Source organism: Pagrus pagrus (assembly GCF_965226575.1).
Source record: "Pagrus pagrus genome assembly, chromosome: 18".
In the NCBI taxonomy this organism is placed as follows: Eukaryota; Metazoa; Chordata; class Actinopteri; order Spariformes; family Sparidae; genus Pagrus; species Pagrus pagrus.
In genome coordinates this window covers 15,815,043-15,836,390 of record NC_140202.1, presented here as the reverse complement: position 1 = coordinate 15,836,390, position 21,348 = coordinate 15,815,043, and the positions used below count along the sequence as shown (strand labels likewise).

At 43.2% G+C, this 21,348-nt stretch overlaps 1 protein-coding gene across 2 annotated transcripts; it reads left to right on the top strand.

Moving 5' to 3' along the window:
• The first annotated feature begins 624 nt into the window (after positions 1-624).
• On the top strand, positions 625-18,399 carry slc35f4 (solute carrier family 35 member F4). 2 transcript variants are annotated; one of them, XM_084380976.1, is made up of 7 exons: positions 625-1,011; positions 15,147-15,447; positions 15,539-15,758; positions 15,852-15,977; positions 16,091-16,283; positions 16,966-17,055; positions 17,625-18,399. In XM_084380976.1, the coding sequence occupies exons 1-7, from the start codon at positions 783-785 to the stop codon at positions 17,864-17,866; spliced, it is 1,401 nt and encodes a 466-aa protein (XP_084237102.1). In that variant the 5' UTR covers positions 625-782; the 3' UTR covers positions 17,867-18,399. The 2 variants fall into 2 exon arrangements, with proteins under 2 accessions (XP_084237102.1, XP_084237103.1); XM_084380977.1 differs by lacking the exon at positions 625-1,011 and adding an exon at positions 10,718-10,921.
• Positions 18,400-21,348: the final 2,949 nt, after the last annotated feature.

Genomic DNA, 21,348 nt, shown 5'->3' with positions numbered 1-21,348 from the left:
GCCTCTGGAGACTTGAATTGTGTCGGAGAAGCAGTATGGAGCCATTTTTTGCTATTTTTTTCTTTAACATTTTAAAACAAGTCCAAAGCTACTTCATTTTTGGGTGAACTTACCCGTTAATGACATAATTAATTGCTGTTCTTTGGTTATTTTCAAAGGTTTAAATGGCCTAAAGGTTTACTTATTCTACTGATGCTTAAATGTCAAGATCCACTATGTAAATGTCAACATTATCACAAATTATTCAATCAATTGATTGGATGATCGACATTGGATGAACTTTTCCTTTAATGTTCAATATCACCTGTGAGAGTCCAGAAGTATGACAGGAACATCACAGTGGTACAACTGCCACCATAACAGATTACACATACCCCTGAGCAGTCTCAATAAACACACATGAGTATCACAACACAGAGTGAGCATATTACAGAGAGATTATAGGACACAAAGTTATTAAAAACCACAGGAGCTTTATTTCTACTGAATACTTAAGAGAAGGAAAACATGAAATGCCATGAAGACTTTTGTTGTATAAACACCCCCCCGCCCCTTCCTCTAATTGAACCCAGGCCATGTGATAGTAGTGACACGCCCCCTAGTGTCTCATGTCCGCCAGGCTCCTGGAGTTTGATAACCTTGCTCTGCGTCCGGGAGCATCACTGAAGGAATGTGAATGTCCTCGTCTTGTTGCTAATTGTTGCTGCAGCCCGGAGGGTCTCTCGCATGGTGATCAGGGCTCATCCCCGCTCTCTTCTCATCTCTGTCCGCTCGGACCTACAATGATTAACACCGAGAGTGTTTTGGAGAGTGGAGACCAGCCTTGCATCGGTCTGGAGCCTCTGAAGAACACGCACTTGCCGGGCAAGGCGACGCCGGCCGGTGGCAGCTGCGCAGCGTTGATGGACGGCAGCCCCAAAGTGACAGCCAACGGGGTGCACGACATCGAGGACCGGATCCTGAGGATCACAGGCTACTACGGCTACAACCCGGGCTACTCCAGTCATAGAAGTGAGTGAAAAGAAAACAAAGTATGCTGATGGGATCATGAGGGGGATGCGGCAGTCTCACGGCTGTCTCTGCCAGGTGTGAGATCGCGTCAGTTAAAGAGAGCAGGATTTTATTCTGGTAGAAAGAAGTGTCTGAATGTTTTTTATTTTACCACAGAGAATAAAAATGCAGGTGATGCAGAGTCAGTGGTGTGTGGAGAAAGAAACAATGCACGCCTCCTCTGTCCTTGCAAATTAGTTCTGATTTTAATTAGGGCTGTTGCAAAAATCCGCTCTTACAAACTCAACTAATTGGGTTTTAATTAAGGCTATTATGAAGCAGCGTGATGTCAATCACTGCCAATATCAGATGGACGCAGGGTGATGCTCCAGCCCATCCATCTCTGAGACACAGCATGAGAGAGAGACAGAGAGAGAGAGAGAGAGAGAGAGGGAGAGAGAGAGAGAGAGAGGGAACAAATCCAACTCCATCATCAGGCTCTTGTAATTACACAGCAAAGTGTCATGCACAACTGATGCTGCCATTTTCCAATTCAATTTCAAAGTTAATTGTTTAAACTGTCGCCTCATGTTGTCCACATCAAACACTCATGTTGTTGAACTCCTGCAAACACTCACTTACACTCCAAATGTTTAATTAAAACAATCAATTCCCCAAAAGACAAACACAGCAGCTCTCTCTGTGAGGCATGTGAGCACAGCCGGCTGCGTCTCCCCCCTGACATGCTGGAGATATAGCAGCGCTTCTGTACGTTGAGCTCCTCTTTAATTCTCATTTGTCGATGTGGCTTTGATTGGTGGAGCAATATTCTGAGTTTTGCTGACACGGAGACAATGGCTGGGATTGGAGGAGAGAGCTGATGAGGCACTTTGTTCAAGGGGATGCTTTTTAAAACCTTGCCCTCCCGTTCTGTTTGAGTATTGTCAGTGCCTGTGGGATTATAAAAGGGGAAGAGAGTAACCATTGCAACGCTTGGTGCAAGGCCAATTACTGGCTTTACAAATGGCCTTATGGTAATGAAGCAAGGTGTGCAGAGCAGGATCTAAATGGCTGTCTAGGTTGTGTTTCAGATGCTGTTACACTTCACCCCTAAGCACTGGACTTGTCACACAAGCTCCCTCCCGTCTCCTTCTGGCTGTTACATAAAAGCCCAGCTACGAATTCATGACATAAAAATACAAGTCTAGAAGAGAGACGTGCTGCCAGCGTTAGGACGTTCCTCCCCAAACCTACTACTCAGCGTTTGTCCTCGGTGACATTACACATTACTCCGACGCAACTTGTTTTAAGTCTCCGGGGAAATGTGTGCATGTGCAGATGGGGGCCTCATTCAATCAAGAGCGGTTCCAGCTGAGGCTCCTTCAGACGAGCTGAGAGCACCTCAATGGATTTTTAGATAGAGGCTGAGGAAAGGGAAATGAGCCTGTCTCTCATTAACGGCCTCCTGTTTATCAGGGGTGTCAGTAGCAGTAGATTAAGCGTGAATGCAATCACACACTTTCATTTGGGAAAATATCCACACGTCCAGATCAATCAAGTGGAAGAATGGCTGATTAACAAGGGGCTCCTGAAAGTTGGAACTGAGAAGAGATTGAACAGTTCGGGGCCTTTGAAACAACGGTGATATCGTGTAACAACACAAGATGTTTGGCTGTGGCGCTGAAAGTAATAACTGAGCAAATTAAGAATTCGAATATCGCCTCATGTGTGCATCTTTCTCAGCCTGTTCAAAATACACCCACGAATTAAGAGGATTCATTTCAGGCTTAAAGGATAAGTTCACCCAAAAATGAAAATTCAGTCATTATCTACTCACCCTCGTGCCGGTGGAGAGTCAAGGTGAAGTTTCAAAGTCGACAAAACATTTCTGGAGCTTCACAGCAAAACAGTGTTCTCGCAGCATTCTCCGAAACAACTGAAGTAGATGGGGACTTGTTGTAGAGCGTATTAAAACAAATTGAAAAATCTCTCCGCAAGCCCCAACATCCCAAATTGATTTGAAAAGACATTATTTACACCCTTTGGTGCGCGACCAAGCTCGTGCACCCACTTCAGAGTGTGCATTTACGCTTTTAGCTTAGTCACTACAGTGAAGATTTTGGCCTCTAAAAGGTGTAAACAAATCAAACTTGGATTTCGTGCATTGGATTTTGTCAGATTCATTGCGGTTCATTGGTTAATGAAATGGCTTGAGTGTTTATCTGTTCTATTCATGCTTAAATGCCAAGAACCACAATGTAAATGTCAACATAATCTCAATAATACCAGAAAAAAATCCAATGGTCTCAGCTTCTCATAGGTGTAGATTTTTGTTGTTTTACAAGACAGTACCCTGAATATCTTTGGTGTGGTGGACTGTTGGACAAAACAAAACATTTAACAACGCCAAGCAGTTTGTCAAGAATGTAATTAGCAGATTAATCGATAAAGGAAATTGCTCTTAGGTTTAGCCCCAGTTCTCAGCACACAGGCCGCTCTCTGTCCCATCTCATTGCCTGCTGCAGACTGTAGCACAGGAAAATGAAAGATGGGCTGTCATCTGTGATGTAATTTCAGGTATAAGGAGCAGGTGTGGATTGTAAGAGCACCCATACCAAGCCTGGAACAGCCAGTGTTTGTGCGAGCGGAAAACAGGGTATTCGATTTTGAGAGACGTTTCCCATTTCCCTGGTAAAATATGCCATCTGTAGCCCTGTGTTTTTCAATCCATCCATCAACTGGTTTTTGTGCATGCCAGAGTCAACAGAAGGTATTCCTCAGGGCAACATACTTGTCACCATATTTCCTGCTTGCACAGCTATTAAACATGCTGCTGCTGGTGCTGTCACTGTGAAGTGGCTCCGACCAAATTGCTCGTGTGCGCGGCCCGTCCTCCTCATTTCCTCTCAGAAACACAGTCACGCAATTGTTTACTTTGTTTCGTTTATTGTGAACTTGGGTTGAGAATCACAAGTCACTCAATCTGTTGGGTATCAATTTCCATAAAGGGTAAGACAAAGGAGCGTAAATAGAACAGCGGGCTTGTCCTGCCAGGCCTTTGGGGTAATGATATATTTAGTCATATTCTGCTGCCAGTATATTATTGCCACTTGCCATCTGCGTTGAATTAGAAGATGCCTCTAAGGGGGCTTATGGACTACATTCGTGACATGGACCAGGCTGTAATATATATAGTAGGTTATGATCTAATACATGCAGTGATAAGATATGAAAGGAAGAAGATGAACGAAACAAGCGAGGATAGAACAACAATAAAAACTGGGATGAAATTGACTTTAAATCAGAAAAAAAAGGACAACATTTTCTAAAAGCAACCCCTCTTGGCTCCTGCTGTAGCAGACAACAATGGTGTGTGCAGTAAATGCTTCCTCAGCACCTCCTCGATAAAACCACCACAATCATTTGCTGCACACCTTGCTTGGAAAAGCCAATTTAAAAAAAGGCTGTTTAGAAGAGTGTGTAGTGCAGTCACGCTCCCCGCTGGGTAAACAGGTACAGTGCAGGAGGAATGACAGGTACTTGTAGTGACAGTCCCGCTCAACACTGTTCCTGTGGTGTTCACTGCTGGCATCACAGCAAGACAGCGGCACAGACAGGCACTCAGAGGAAAACAATGACGGAGGAGTTTGATAAACAAGCATTTATCACAATGGGGTGTTTTTTAAGTGCACTTAAGGCTGAAAAGAAAGTCTGGAAAGAAAGAAAATCGATGTGTCTCTGGATTCATTCGTGTTGTTTCAGATCCAGTGTTTACATCAGGTGAATTATCACTTTCTTCCTCGAACGCTGCCTCAGACCTTCTGTACGTGCATGTACTTATTTTGGACTGCCCCGTTCCCATGCCTGCTCTCTCAGTGCTATTTATAACCAGCCTAACGTTGAATGGGATATGAGCTTTGCCTGAGCAACTCCTGGAGTGCTGCTAGTCTCACATGCTCCTGGGAATGAGCAAAAACACCCTGTAAGTAATGGGTGCAATATTTCTCCACAGGCGTTACATAACTGCTGACCTGCACTCATGCCACTGTGCTGTTGGTCATATGTTGTTGTGTCAGGTGACTAAATATTTTGGCTGGTTACAGCAATTCGCTTCACAGCTAAGAATGTTACCTCCTCCGAGGAAATCTCTGTAATCCAAAAATAATATGACATAATGGAAGGGCACAACATGTGAAAGGTTTGTAATGGCCTCTCCGTCGTGCTGAGTGCACTTACAGTCTTGTCAGCAGCCTAACACTGCCATCTTGTGGTCTGTACATCCAACAACAACAACACAGTGACCCTCTACATCTTCTAGTGAAACGACAGGCAGTAAATGTGTGTACTAAGTGTAATTACTACATTTTCATACCACATCTCATGGTGTCTGCAGAAGCAAAATTGACCTTGAGATGCTAAAAAAGTGAAGTTAAAGTGTTATTTCTTCCAAATCACTGGATGACAACTTACCCACAGTGTTATATAAAGTCTCCAGAGGTCATACTTGAGTAAGAGTACAGATATTGTATTAAAATATGACTTGTAAAAGTGAAACTCTAACCCATACAAATAGTACTCGAGTAAAATACTTGGTGCATCTGATATTAGATACACTCAAGTATCAAAGTAAGTCTTCTGGCAATAAATGTTCTTAACAATATTTTCACATCTAGCTCTGTAAATTAAGGGTTCATTTTGAACAAACTAGAATTGGTGGTTGTTGGAAAAGTGGAAAGACAAACCAAGATGATTCGGCGAGTCTTATTTTGTTAGTGTCTTTTTGTGACACTAAAATGACGAGCAGCTGTTTCTGGTTAAACCAAAAAGATCTTATTCTATATGGAAAGGTGTATCCTTCTCATAATGTTGATGGACACTGAGAATAACAATCGGAGCCTGTCAGTGGCAAAAACAGGCATTTTATATTGATAGCTTATGATTGACTTTGATGGTGTGCAATTACGTGCAGGGATTACATTGCAGCCTGTTTCGTGGGCTGCCAGCTGGATCAAATTTAAAGAATGTTCTCCCCATTAGTCACTTGGACACAAAAACATGGGAGAATTGGGTCCAGGTTGAAAAATACTGAAGGTACCCTTCAATTATTTTAGTTTATATTGTGCTCACGGTGGATTTACTCCTAAATAAAGTTGTGTTTAATAAAACTTTAAATTAGCACGGTTAGGCAGTATTGCAGCAAAAGAGTCTCAAGGCAAATAATGAAGCAGTTTACAGTTTTATTTACAGTAAAGTCTGGAAACTTGTATGTGCATACACAAATACACAATGAGTAGCTCGGGCAAGCCAAAATGTTTAGTAACATGACATACAGTGCTACAAAATATGAACAATAAGCAGCGCAGTGGCAGTAGTGCAGGTCAACAGTTCTGTAACTCCTATGAGGAAATACTGCATCCCATTACACAGAAGGTGTTTTTGCCCTGAAGGTCCATAATGGACTAATCCAGCCATGTTCTTTCCAGTAATGTCCCTGTCAGAAGTCCATTCACTTCCACCGCTGGTAGAAAAATGTTCAGCACGTACACATGTAAAGCTCTCCATTCACCACTAGGTGTCCTCATCTTCTAATGTTCTAACTACGCTGAGTTGAGTTGATGATATGAGGTCCAATGAGTGGAAACGACACACCTAGCGGTCAGCATTTGATTCATGGTCTGCCCAGTCCTCACTTCAGTGAAAATCAGCTGCGGATGTCATTCATGCCTCGGTCTCTCATCTCCTGTCCTCCCTCTCTGCTCCTGGTCCTCACTGAGATGTGATGAGCAGCAGAGATGGACGAAAAGACAAAGGTGCATGCTCCATAAACTGAGGACCATTGATTAATCTAAATGACAAAAGAGCCTGAATTGGTTCAGTGCGTCAGTACACAGGAGGCCCGCTGTTGCTATGGAGGTAAAGAGAGGATGCTGTACTATTTTGTGCTTTGATCTGGGATGAAATAGTACCATTGTGTTATATACACTCAGTTTCCTGTTTATAGTTTGACCTATTTAGGTTATATAAGGTCCTAATGTTTGGTGTTTGTTGAAACTGTTTTAGTGCGGTACTGATTCAACTTTATGAGTCATTTTAGAGCTGTGGCTTGTGCTGTTATTGAATTTTAGTGTTATAACCCCGTAGTGTATTAGATATGATGCTGTTGGGCTGCAAAACTTAAGAATTTGGGAGCTGGCAAAAAAAATTGTGACATGTTAAAGGGACAGTTCACAGATTAAAAGATACATATTTGTGCATATATTAGATATCCTTATACCCAAACGGAACGTAACAGCGATGCACATACCGGACCTTCGTCGTACGGTTGCACTTTGGTAACGTCTCAAGTCCCAGTGGTGAGGGAAAACAACAGGGGACTAGACTTTGACACAACAGAAAAGTTTGTATCATCCTTCTACGCCTCCTTTGCCTCCTCCATCAGTGGGGTTCTTTTCTCTTGCAGTTTCTTTTGTACCTGGGGATAACCTGCTAAAACCTGGGAAAACAATGCCTCTACCTTTTTTGGTTGGTTCGCAAGTCCAGCCCGGTGGCAGACCAAATAGCATAGTAAAAGTGAGATTTATAGGTAGCCAGTCTATATGCAGATGGTGTCATCTCTCTGTATCTCGCCATTATTTACTTCAGAATGATAAGTTCAAGCAAAAAACTTGTCTTTTGCGAGTTTAAGAGGAAATATCTGTTGTTTTTTGTATTTTGGGGTGAACTGTCCCTTTAAGCTTTGGTTAACAATGCCTAAAAATCTAAAGGCACACAGTGGAGAAACAAACAATCAATCACCTTAAGCGCTTGGTCTAATATGTGTAAGTGAACTGTGGCCTCCTGTAGCGCCCTGCCATGCTCCAGGTATTTCTCTTAATCTGCTAGCGATTAGCATCCTGGGCTGTGCTGCTGACTGGATCGTTTTTCTGTCCCCTCCCTGTCTAGCTGTTGGCTCCACTCATCAGCAGAGCTATTTTTAAGTTTAACCCTCCTCGTCTCAGGGGATCCATACCCACCGGCTCATCCCCTACTTACGCCTGACCAAACATGCGTTTCAGCCATGCTTGCATCACAAACTTAATGCACAAACATTTTAATCAAGCCTCACGACATCACTTCAAGCATTGGCATTAACACTCGCTCTGCCACAATGAATGACCATGGGAAATAAATTATGCCTGCATTTTGTACTAAAAAACGACCGCAGAGTTGCTCTTTGAAATCGTCTCCTCAACATTGAATCAAATACATTACCATGGTGTTACTGGAACGTGGCCCTGCATATTTTTCCATTACAACAAACAGCCAAATGATAACTGTGCTTTCTCTCGCAGCCTGAAGAATGCACAGAGAAGCACTCTGATCTGCTATGCTCTCTGTACAAGTGCCAGAACTTTGGCTGATGAGCTTTGGAGAGTAGAGACAGACAGGAAGGGAGGGGCTCCGGGAGATACTGATATAATGAGAGCAAACACGACTGCAAAACAGCATCATTTAGTATTCTTTAAAAAACCAGCTCAGACAGAAGCCATTGCACTTACTGGACTGCTTGTTTACATTCTCTTTCTCAGGTCATAGCGCTGCTGTTCCTGGCTTGGCTAGTATTGATTTTACCAGTGAAAGGGTAAGCATAGCATAGCATAGGTTATTTTAAGATCATATTACAGGCTGCGAGGCCTCATGTGTCTGACCGCATACACTAGACACTGATGTGTGGTTGATGTAGAGGCCTGAGCAGTATTCAGGTCCATTAAACCCTCAGGTAGATAAACCACAGCTCGAGATGAATGGTCCGGGGGCTTTCCTTGAGATGGAAACTCCTGACCACGACCTGAGTGTGACTCACATCATGGCCCAGGCTGACCCTCCTCCAGTCCACGCTGCTTGCTGATGAGATGGTTTCTCTTAACTGTCCCAAAGTGCTGGCAAAAGTATTTTAAAATTATTAAAGCCATCGCAGTATAAATATTTAATGTTAAAACACCCCATTAACAGTCAACGTCCTGAGCAGAAATGTTAAATAAAAGTGAAGAAGCACCGATGAAAAGTGCTTACAGCTGAAGTAATGATGCATAGCATTTGTTCAGGCAGAGCACTGAAGCTGCGTTTGCATTCGCTTATTGGCACCAGCTGTTTCACTCATGCTTCATAATCACTGTTTGACTGGATTTTTTTTTTTCACTGGAGGAATACAACAACAGCGTCAGGTACTAACAGATAACAGCTCCATAAAAAAATATAAATAAATAACCATCGCCTGTGGGTGTTGAATGTTGGCAGTGCAGGATGTGAGACACAGAACTCAGTTGGCTGGTTTAAAGTGCATTTGAGGGCTCGACCACACACGTCTTTGCTATTGGTTGCTGCTCCGATTACACCAAAGTTGAAGGCCAAGATGCCGATATGCTTCACCACCAGGGGCGAATGTTCTGTTTGCCACTACGCTCGCAGTGAGTGGAAGTGAATGGGTGGGGAATATTTGCTGCTGTTGATTTTGCGTACATTTATGAGGGAAATATCTCCCGCATCAGCAACGTCACATGTCCAGGTGTCAGGTTATTGATTTAGTATGTTGTAGGTGATCCAAATGCTGCTAGTTGTAGCTACTGTTAGATGAGCTTCAAGTCTAGCAGAGTCTTCTTCAGTCTTCTTACTTCCAGCCATCAGGGGGGCTTGGTGTGATAAATAGTACCTTATTTCCCTATCAAATGTAGAAGAGTGATGCTATTAAGTCTCAAACAGGAAATAGTCCAGTCATGTCCAAACGTCTCAAATTCTGCTTCAGATATTGCTTCAGATTCATGGGATCATTCTTGATTTAAAGTTGCAAATATGCAGTTACAGAACAATTTAAACACAGGTACTTCTTCAAAATGTTTGAGTTGGTTTGTACTGCTGTCTCCTTTACGCCATCTTTGGAAATGGAGTTATCATTTGGGTAGCAGTGGTGCGTGCATGTGTAATGGGGGTGTAAGTGTGGGCAGATGCCCTCTTATGGCCTCTTGGATAACAGAATCTACATTTAGGACTGTTACATCTTTGTGATGGTTACGCTTTTGTCAAGGCTCAGTTGATGAATGCCGCAGTGGTGAAAGCAACAGGAGAGAGCTCCGGCTCTCAAGGAGTAGTGAAGAGCACGAGGTGTGCCAAGACGAGAGAGAAAGACACTGGAAGACAGAGGACAAGAGTATATATAGAGAGAGGAAGGGGTGAGAAGAGCCTGGTCAGGTAGAAAAGAGAGAGGAGGAGGAAGGAGAGACGGAGGGGGCAGCAGCTAACGCAGCATAATTAGCCCGGGCTGCTTGGTTACCTTCCAAACAAAGCTGCTGATTTGTGGAGCAACAGAAGAGGAGGGGAAAAGCGAGAGAGACAGAGAGAGAAAAGAGGAGGTGGGGGGAGGTTAGAAAGAGATGAGGGGAGTGATTGCGCCATGCCACACACACTTGAAGCTCAGTCTCCCTTGGAGACAGTGGCAGCGCTGGATCACGGCATGACAGTGCAACAGTAGAGTCTCCACTTCACTGCACTTCCACTGAGCTATCTCCACTCAGCTGTGTCACTATCCAGACAGACAGAGATAGAGCACCAGTAGCTGAGCGCCGGGCCGGAGAAGAACGGAGAGTCAGGACCGGAGTGCTCGGAAGAAGACAGAAGAGTTGACAGAGATCTGGGAAGAGGAGGAGGGGTGGGTGGGGGGGGGGCAATCAAGAAGAAGCGGAGGAGTCAGGAGTGTGAGGATGCACGGAGCTAGCAGGAGGAGCTGCTGAGCGTGCAACAGCAGCAGCCCGGGCACACTTACACACTCACACACACATACACTTCCCAGGGAAGGACAGTGTGTTGTGCCGCCAGTGGAGGATGAAGAAGCACTCAGCCCGTGTAGCTCCTCTCAGCTCGTACAGCACTCAGGTCCTGACCTGCCCCATCTCTGAAGGTAAACTGAGAGAATCAGAGAGGCCCAGTTTATATTAATAACTATGTTTTATATGCATTAGCTCGAATTGCCTGCTCAAAACTATGAAGCACTTTTTAAATAATTTTTTAAAAGATGTCAACATAATATTTCCCATATACAGTGTACAGATATTCATGAAATACAGATAGTGTGATGTGGATGTGATGTGTTCTACTTCAGTCACGGTTATGCTGCATGTGTTATAGCCTCAGAATCAGAAACTATTTAACTATTTTCACAAGGACTTTTTGACAGTTTTCCTCCAGATAGTGTAAAAACACACGTTTGTATCATCTCCATTTCCAGCTGGCGGAGTTAAGAGGCTTTATGTGTTGACATGAGATGTGGTTGTAGTTGTTTTCGCACCTGTCTTTCCTTCATCTAACTGAGTATCACCAGGACCTGTCCGTGCCACGTCTTCTGACCTAATTTAGATAAATACTGGCTGCTGTTTGACCTGCAGTAAGCCTGCCCGTAACACTGCAGACGTGGCTGTGAGCTTCATATTGGATTGAGCAGGGGCCCATCCATCAATGTCACCGGCGTGCAGCGTCAGTGGCGGGGGATAAAACACAGGATGGATTGAAATGTGAGGTTCGAGCGGCGTACTGCGTCACGCAGAGTGGATAAGCTCTGTTGACGGGTGCCAGTAGTGAATGCAGTACAGTGATTTCTGTAATGAAATGGCGTGCTTTCAAATACGTCCTTTTCCAGCCATGGACTCAACTATTCCATGTTAATATACATGTATGTAGCTTTTCTACACTTCAGATTAAGTCACATAATTTAAGCAGTTATATGTGGATATATTTTAATGTTAAGGCATTTGTTACCACTATTACATCTTAATTACACAAACCTTTGGAAAGGGAAACCTAGGCTCATAATCATGCACCAAATGATTTCTGACTGGTGCTCAGCTAATAAGTCTAATCACTTTAAGACTGCTGATTTGCGCAGTTTTCCAAACAAGTACACTTAATCTAAATTGATTGAGATTAACCTCAAATAGTGATTCTTCTACTATAGTGGAGTAATTCACTGCAACACTGTGCTGACAGTCTATACAGTACATCAGGGATTATTGTTTCATTTGCAACTTTTTAGCAGCAATATATTAGTCAGCAATATCACTGTCTGTTATGAGAATACAGTTCTGGCTGTGAAAGCTGCTTTTATGAGGCAGGGGAATAGTAGAGTTATAATATTACTGCATCTTGGCACCAGGTCGGCCTGTAGTGGCTCTTACCTCAGGACAGAAGAGCCCGTATCCAACACTAAAAAGCTTTAGGTTTTGTCAGTGCCACGAAACACGAACCACCTAGCTCGGTGGGCGAGGAGAGAGAGGGGAAAAAAGAATAAAAGAGCGGCTTCTCTCTAGCAGAAATTTCAGATCTCAGTTTTGCAGTTAGCAACCACCAGGCTCATTAGGTTGATTAAGAATCCTCGCTGTGACAGAATGTAATTAGACCAAATCCCTCGATGATCCGGTAGAAAAGAAACTGTAGCAGTGTTGAACATTTTGCTTTCACCACATACCAGATCTGCTCCCAGCTGGGAAATACTGTAAGGTGAAACCTTTTATCTGAGGGTTTTATCTGGGAGGTTTTTTGAGGTTATAGACGCACACAGTCTATAATGAAGCGAACTGGACTGAAAAAGAACTGAGTTTGACTTTATCATCATCATCAGCAGCGGCAGCATCGGTTTCACACTTTTTTGGAAAGACTACAAAAGGTTTTCTCAATTATAGATGAAAGCTTTTTTGGTCTTTTGCTATGAACACTGTGCTGTTAGTGAGGAAATTTGCTTCTGCAGTGGTGGACAGAACAAGTGTAGTGCTGCACTGATGCAGCGGTGGAGAGTAACTAATTACATTTACTCATATACTCATATAATATTTTATTTAAAAACCTGTCCAAGACCCAAAGAATTACAATGAAATACAGATTTTTAGAAGCCAATAGTATGAATACAAATGTCTGTAGTAAACTTTTATCGACGCCTCACATCATATTTAGACCCTTTAGAGGCAGCCTCACACCTTACTTACACAGTTGCTGTATATAAAGTGGGGATGGACTGATTTGTTTTGTTCAGGGCCGATATAATACTGACTATTAGTAATCGAGGAGACCAATATTGGGAACTGATATATATTTGCTTTAAAAATTAAAATCTTAGTGTCAAAATTAAGAATAACTAGTGATGAACGAGTGACTGTACATTACTTAAGACCAGTTTTTAGGTACTTGTACTATATTTTCATTTTCTGCTACTGTGTATACTTTGGGGCCATATATTGTATTTTTTTCACTCCACTATATTTAATTGATAACTTTAGTTGTGAGTTCCTTTTAAGATTCAAATTAGTCAGTGTTGAAAGGCTTTTACTCATGATGTGTAATTAAGTGTGGGCGGGACACATGAGATCACAGATGGTGATTACAGACAGAGAGAGACATCAATTTATTTTATCTGATATCAGACAAAAACAAAAGAACACACAAAAAACAACTACAAAAAACACCAATTCTGATAATCTGAAAAACGCTGAATATCGGATGTTCAAACAAGCTCCAACATGACCAGTTACAAAACTTAAATGCTGTTTATGCATTGATGCATCAGTACTAATTTAAAATCTGATAATATATCTGCCCCAGGGGCCCATTTTCTGGGGAATACTTTTACTTTACTTCAAGTACACTTAGCTGGTAATACTTCCGCACTTTTACTTAATTGAGTTCTCAAACGCAGGACTTTTACCTGAGGTGTTGGTACTTTTACTTCAGTAAAGAATCTGACTGCTTTGTTCAGCACTGCACTAATGTGACTGCGACTTTATATTTACCGTTCTGTCTCCCATACAACAGTTACTGCTATCACTTACTTTTAATACTTTCATTAGGTGCCAGCGATGATCTCATACAATCTATCAAGTGAGTTTGGCAAGACTGTTTAGTGCATTACTGAATTAAAGAAGTATCCTGGAAAAGTGTCATTTTCCTCCCTTTGTGGCCAGAGAACAGATTGAACACAGACACTTTAGATGATACAAGGTGGCACCACATCAGTGTAAATGCTTTACACAGAAATGAAACCGCTACGATACCAGTGTTACTTTATCTAAGAGTTTGTGCCCCACACACTGGATTATTTACATGTGGGCACAATCCACTTTCATTAAACCTGTCAGCGACTGCCACTTGTACTTCCATTGCTTGACTTCCTGCTGAGGTCTCATTGCAGATAACAAACAAAAAATACTGTAAGATGTAATAATAAGCACCCCTGAGGTGCCCTGCTACTGTAGAGGGGAGATACTATGGGTGCAAGTTTCAGTGCTTGCATTGCAGGGCTCTCGTGTCTGTGGCCGTGGTGGGAATGGCAGAGCTTCACGTGCTGAGCAAGCAAAGAGCACAGGCAGCCGACATCCAGCACATGTCATCTTTTATTCCTGCCCCGGTGTAAATTGATCACGCTGTTGAAAGTTAAAGAACGGATCTGAGCTCTCACAAAATGCTCACACACACAGCACTTCACATATTACACAGCACCATTAAGGTCTGTAAGCCATTCACTCCTGCAGTCAGTCAGTCAGTCAGTCTATCTATCTATCTATCTATCTATCTATCTATCTACCTTTATGTAATTTCGTTGCAGAATTTGTCTGATGATAATATTTCACATCTGTCCCAGTTACCCCATAAAATTCTCACTTTCCTGCTCTGATCCATCCCAAAGGCGACATTTTCATAGCAGGAATGTACCAACAGTGAAAACAGTGGCTGCCAAGGTTGACATGACTTTCTTGAGGAATGTCATGTGGTTAGGTTTACTCTTGCTTTCTGGGCATCAGGTTTCTGTGCACACCTGACTACAATGGGTGTACAGTACGTGCTGCATCATGAGGCGACAAAGCTATTTATGACACACACAGCCACAATGCTAACCTGACACATTTTTTAACAAAGTCTTGCCTCATGCATTAGTGCCTTTACAGCAAGAAATGCAAATGGTGGTAGTGATCACTGAGGGCGATTGATCAATAAACGCTTATGTGCTGGACATCAGCCAGGGAGACACAAGCTACATCCTCTTATACTACAAAACATACAGAAAATGCTGAATGGAGCCTGCATGTAGAGATGCCGCAATGCCTTTTCTCTTACTGTCTTTTATTCCTATTGTGTCCCATCAGGAGAGGACGGTTCAGAGTCTCATGCAGAGACACCAGGCAGCGAGACCAGCGGAGAGAGCCAGTCCTATCAGACATGTACCAACGCAGCTCTGAAGGTGCTGGGTGGTCTGCTGATGGTGCTGTGTGTCTCCTCCTCCTGGGTGGGGACCACTCAGGTGGTTAAGCTGACTTTCCAGTCGTTCTCCTGTCCCTTCTTCATCTCCTGGTTCAGCAGCAACTGGAACATCCTCTTCTTCCCCATCTACTACTCTGGACACATGGTTATCACACGGGACAAGCAGACCCCCATACAGAAATTCAGGTAAACTGCCAACAAAGCAATAAACAATATCTGCCCGACTGGATTTTATAAAAAAAGGGTTACAGTTAGCATGTTTTGTTCTCTCTGTCAGGGAGTGCAGCAAGCTCTTTGGGGAGGATGGGATGACTCTCAAGATCTTGGTAAAGAGGACAGCACCCTTCTCAATCCTGTGGACACTGACCAACTACCTGTACCTGCTGGCCTTGAAGAAGCTGACCGCCACTGATGTCTCTGCCCTCTACTGCTGCCACAAGGCCTTCGTCTTTCTCTTGTCTTGGATCGTTCTCAAGGACCGCTTCATGGGTGTTCGGGTCTGTATGAAAACACCACCATCGATCATGACACAATTAATGACTGTTTGAAGAGTATTGATGTCACTCATGGTTCTGGATCATTACTTGCAGATTGTGGCAGCCATAATGGCCATCACAGGTATCGTGATGATGGCTTATGCTGATGGTTTTCATGGTGATTCCTTTGTGGGAGTGGCTCTGGCTGTGGGCTCGGCCTCAACATCAGCCCTCTATAAGGTTAGACCACCAAGCATGTTGCAGGTTGAACCATTTGTGTGATTGCCTTTACACTGACTGTAAATACTTGTACAGACGCTGATGAAACTCCCAATTGTCTCCTCAACATCCAGGTGCTGTTCAAGATGTTTCTGGGCAGCGCCAACCTTGGAGAGGTGGCCCACTTCCTTTCCACCATGGGCTTCTTCAATCTCATCTTCATCTCCTGTGTACCCCTCATCCTCTACTTCACCAGGGTAGAGCACTGGGGCTCACTGTCCTCACTGCCCTGGGGATACCTGTGTGGACTGGCAGGACTGTGGCTGGGTAAGAGTGCGTACTCATCCTGAAGAAGAATGAGGATTATGGTTTCACCCATCGTTTACTTTAACCAAGCATTGTGAACTCATTTTAGTACTGTAGCTAACTGAACTTCTACATAATCATTAATCAAGGGACAAGATTTTGGTATCGGAAGCGTTCAGGTTTCCATTTGTAGTCCATTTGTAGTCTGACTAGTATGGAGCAATCACGTTTGAGTGGGCTTTGGTTGCATGCACATAAACTTAATTTACAAGACTGTTGCCAATTATGCCCGATTTGTCGATTGGTTGATCCATATCAGCCATGTTTCCACCCAGATTAGATGGAGCCTTTAGACCCAGGAACTACGATTTTCAAGGAACTTAAAGGTTCCTTCAGTCCGTTGTTGTCTGCGTTTCCATCTCAGTGTAAATACCTGCCAGGCTTAGGCAAATTAGTCCACTGACATATGTGAAAGCGAGGACGGTTTTTATACGTCATTCTTGCGTGTAAATAACAACAATGTTATGGAATGTTATGACTTAGGCATGTCTGGGTTTCATCAAGCACTGCCCTCTGAGTTCCTCCAAAGGATCCCAGTCCCTGGAAATGTTGCTGTTGTGGAAACATTGCTTTACTGACTTATCGTCTCAGCTATAATTAAATTGTAACTTCATGTTTTCAACCTCTTTCATGTCTTTTACAGTGTTCAACATCTTGGTCCATGTTGGCGTGGTGCTCACATACCCCATTCTCATCTCCATAGGGACACTGCTGAGTGTGCCGGGCAATGCAGGTAGGGCTTTTGTTTAAGCGGTTCAAGTCTTACCTCCAATTTCCTGATTATAATTTCTTGATTATTATGACGGAAATGAACACGATTATGAAAATGAGAGTAAATGGCCACACATACTGTGGTTTTGTCTTGAGAGGTCAGCACTTAGGGCCACTGGAGCAAACAGATTACACAGCAAGTCGACCGCTTTCGTCCTGGAAACCTAATCATCAATGTGCCTAAACAGACCCTGCAACTATTCTCTCGCTGAGGGAGGATCAGGTTGCCAAGGCGACACTAAATGCTCAGACAAGTTCTTTTCGTTAACCATGATGGTATGTATGAAGGTCAGTGGGTTACACAGACGTGTCCCCGGACTCCAGACCGCAAAGACACAGGGGATAAAGTGGATCTCTTGTGCTGATTACAAGGCGCATTTGCTACACTCATCCCCTACAGCCGCGGTGTCCTGTGGTTTATCTTACTTTATGTAATTAATCTCAATTTGTTTTTGTTTCTCCCCCACCCTCCTTCCCTGTCCTGCACTTCGGCTCCCTCTTTTGTTCCTGTCTTTCTTTCACCTGCTGTAGCCGTAGATGTTTTGAAACATGAGGTGATCTTCAGTGTGGTGCGTCTGGCAGCCACCTGCATCATCTGCCTGGGCTTCTTGCTCCTGCTGCTGCCAGAGGAGTGGGACTCGGTTACGCTGCGTTTCCTGGCCAACATCGCAGATAAGAAGTCGGAGGAACACGGCGAGGAGCTCACGGAGTCCAGTGTCAACACTCGAAGCCGCAGTCGAGCAAACGGCGCTGTCTCCATTCCCTTGGCGTGACACGGCGGAGCTCTGCTAGTAGCCTCTGTTAACCAGTGTTGAAGCTGTGTCCGCTCATGTTCCTCCATTGCCCACCCAGGAGGTGTGGCGGGATGTTCAGTCCACATGGACTCTCTATCAGGAAGGCAGGGAGTATTTTCATGAATTTTAAGCTGGAGACGCATCAGAGTCTCCACCACTTCACTGCAGGAGGGGGAACAGAGAACATTTAAGGATCTTACAAATTGAAAGGGTGGAAAGTGTTATTTACTTTCTTGACGTACTTGCCACGCTCAGCCCCTGTTCTTGCACGCCCCCAAACCAAGAGCTGTGTTTCCTCCCCTGACCTGCTCTGCGGACTGTATTCTGTGAATATAAATATTGGCAGGGCGAGTTTGGCTCAATCTTATATGTATTTATGATATTTATTTAGAGCTGTATCAATAAGAGTATTATTTTAAGTCTTATTGAATAGTATTATATACAAGAATGGCAAGTATACTATGCGTAATGTACAGGCTCTTTTGGTTTTATAATAAAAGACTTAAAAACCATATTCATAGCAGTGTATTATTAATTGTCTGTAACTATTATCTATGTTTTCGGGGCGGACCAAAATCCTGGCTGTTGTCCTGCACACATTTTCTTCCAATGAAATCTCACGGTTACAACATACCAAATGACTTAGTTAGAGGTGTGATCACCATTATTTTGACGCTGACAATGTGGAAACAGCCCTTTAAGAACATATAAGAGCCAAACCATCGTTATATACTTCAGGGCCAAGTATTTTTAGGACTAAGATGTATGACTCATACAATGTCAGTAATCAGTAAAGTGCATTGCATTGATTTAACAGCAGTGACTTTGCAGTATTCTCCTCTCTATATGATGCAGTGCTTTTCTGTGGTGCATTTAGCCGCCACTTGCTAACTAACACACACACACGCACACAAATACGCCGCAAACTGAAGAAGATTGAGAATGATTCTGATTGAATGTTTTGACTATAAATCATCCGCTTTCACAGAGACACACAGCCCGTTGTAATAATGCATTTTCCATATGACTGGCAGTGGAAAACACCCATGGGACATTTTGCCTGAAGAGCAAAACGAAACACGGTGGAAAAATGACATTTTAGTCCACATAGTACTGCTAAGATGACGAGGGTGTCAGTGGAATAATTTGTCAGTCTAAATACATCACTCTTTGTAACATGCACACATACACAAATTCCCAAGAGTCCAACACCACTGTGCCAGTATGAGTGCTGGCGTGCACTCAATGAGTTGAGACCTCTAATGAAGCATTTGCTGAGGTGACAGTTTCCGCTAAACATCTGCAGTGGCATTTTAACATATTAAAATAAATGAGCTAGAAGAAGCAGATGAATGTGAAATGTTCAAATCTTTACTCTGTGATACAGTAGTCACGCTGCTGCCGCCCAGCTGGATGCTGATAAGAGACGTTAATCAGAGAGAGAGAGAGGTCTCGTGGATGTCATGTGATGTCCATTTAGCCACGATAACACATTTTTGTACTCATTCTTATTGGATACTTAGATACGGGGTGGACAAAATAAAACACTGCTACAAGGCCTGGTCATATTACAAGCCGAATCAGCATCATTTGCGAAAAAGGACCAGCAATCAGCACTTTTACAAGAAACATGAGACAACTAATAGTGCTCCAAAGAGGCCAAACCTCTGTGTCCAAACTGCAGACGCATCACTGTAAAAAGCTAAATTATTTAAATAATAACAAGACTCGGATCTGCAGTCATGCGAGCTGGTTTGACACAGCAGTGATTTCAGCTAAATGTTAACCTCAGCACACTAACAAGCCCATAATGCTAGCATGATGATGTTTAGTGGGTGCAGTGGTTACCATCTAAGTTTAGCATGTTAGCATGTTAAAATGTCAGAAAATAGTGAAAAAGCCCATCACAATTGCTGACTCTATTAAGCCCCTCTTCCCAAATACCCAGTCTACTCTGATTGGTCAGCTCACACATGCCTGAGCCAGCACTGCAAACAACAACAGAGCAGTTTTGCTAAATTAATTATTACGTGCATAACTGCAAATGTGTGACATGATGATGTAGTGTGATGTCAAAAAGTCACAGAATTAAAGGTGGTCCTACTGATGAGACTCCAATGTGCAGCTGAGGCTAATGTCATTGGTTTTGCAGGTAATAGCTCATAAAGCTGAAGTAGGCTTTTTGAAAAACATACATTTTGACATGATGTAGTATGCAATAAGGTCAGGGCATAAAAGCTTGTACATATTATCCTCTAGCCACCATGGATAAATATCCTATACCAAATTTTATTGCAAAATATTTCAATAAAACACAAACATTTCAACCTCATGGTAGAGCTAGATGAGAAGATAAGCGATAATCAAAGTCAGTAGTTTTAGGATTCTTCCTGTGGGGACCACTTACACTGACGGTTAATGGCAAGCAATCTCATAGTTGTTGCGAACATGGCTAATAATAACCAAAACAATGTAATATATACGGGGGAACTGTCTTGTAAATGTTGCACCACATACAGTAGCTAATCAAGGCCTGTACCAAATGGTGCCACCAACAAAGAAGAATAGAGCACACCTTTAAGTTACTCTGGCTGGCAGTGATATGATGCACAGAGGTAAGGGATGAGTAAAACTACAACTTGACATGCAGCCTAACATGACTCACATTTGTAACAGATTCCCCCTGTGATTTTTCTGAGCGCTCATTTTCAGTCAGTTAACAATTTTCCGACCTGTCTCTCTCCTCACCCCTCTGGGCTTTCCAATATGGAAGGGGTGCAGGGAAATAACAGGCTCTTTCAAGCATTAACTTATGAGTTACAAAGTAACCTGTAGGGACAGTTGCCATAGAAACCTAGCTCATTATAATGAAAAGTATGAAGGCAGGGGGATGAAGTACACACCTACTCTTTTAACCACTACCAAAACTGTTTGTCGCATCACTTTGGCACCAGACACAAATGCTTCAGGACAAACAATGAGTGTGCCAGCAGGGGAGATGTGAAGACCACCAGGTTTGTTCTGGAGCAGCCGAAAACAAATGAGGCGAGATGGAGAGTCAATTTTGAAGGTGAAGTTATTGTGTAACTAACACAGGCCAAAGATCTACAGGGGATCGACACCTACATCAGAAAAGTTAACAAAACCAGTGGACCTACAGTGACAGAGTTCACGCGAATGATGAGAAGACATTAAAAAAGGTGAGAGTAGTCGTTTTAATTAAGGCTTAACTTGAAGAAAGATGCGCTATGTTTGAAACTTTTCATATATTACTTTTGCTATAGAAGAATTAAGTATTTCAGCTTGTGAGCCCCAAGGACAGGGAGCAGGACAATGGGCTCCACAGGCTCCAGAACCAGTCAGCGTAAAGTAGCTCCATGTAATAGCCTGCAAGAAGAGGGGGCACATCCCAAACCGCAGTGGACCCTCCCTGCTCTGCCGGTCACTGCGGAGCAGTCATC

Excerpts from the sequence above, each read along its gene's own strand:
- slc35f4 (XM_084380976.1), top strand. The coding sequence starts at position 783 with ATGATTAACACCGAGAGTGTTTTGGAGAGTGGAGACCAGCCTTGCATC. Across the intron at positions 15,448-15,538 it reads ACCCCCATACAGAAATTCAG|GGAGTGCAGCAAGCTCTTTG; the intron begins GTAAACTGCCAA and ends TCTCTCTGTCAG. Across the intron at positions 15,759-15,851 it reads ACCGCTTCATGGGTGTTCGG|ATTGTGGCAGCCATAATGGC; the intron begins GTCTGTATGAAA and ends CATTACTTGCAG.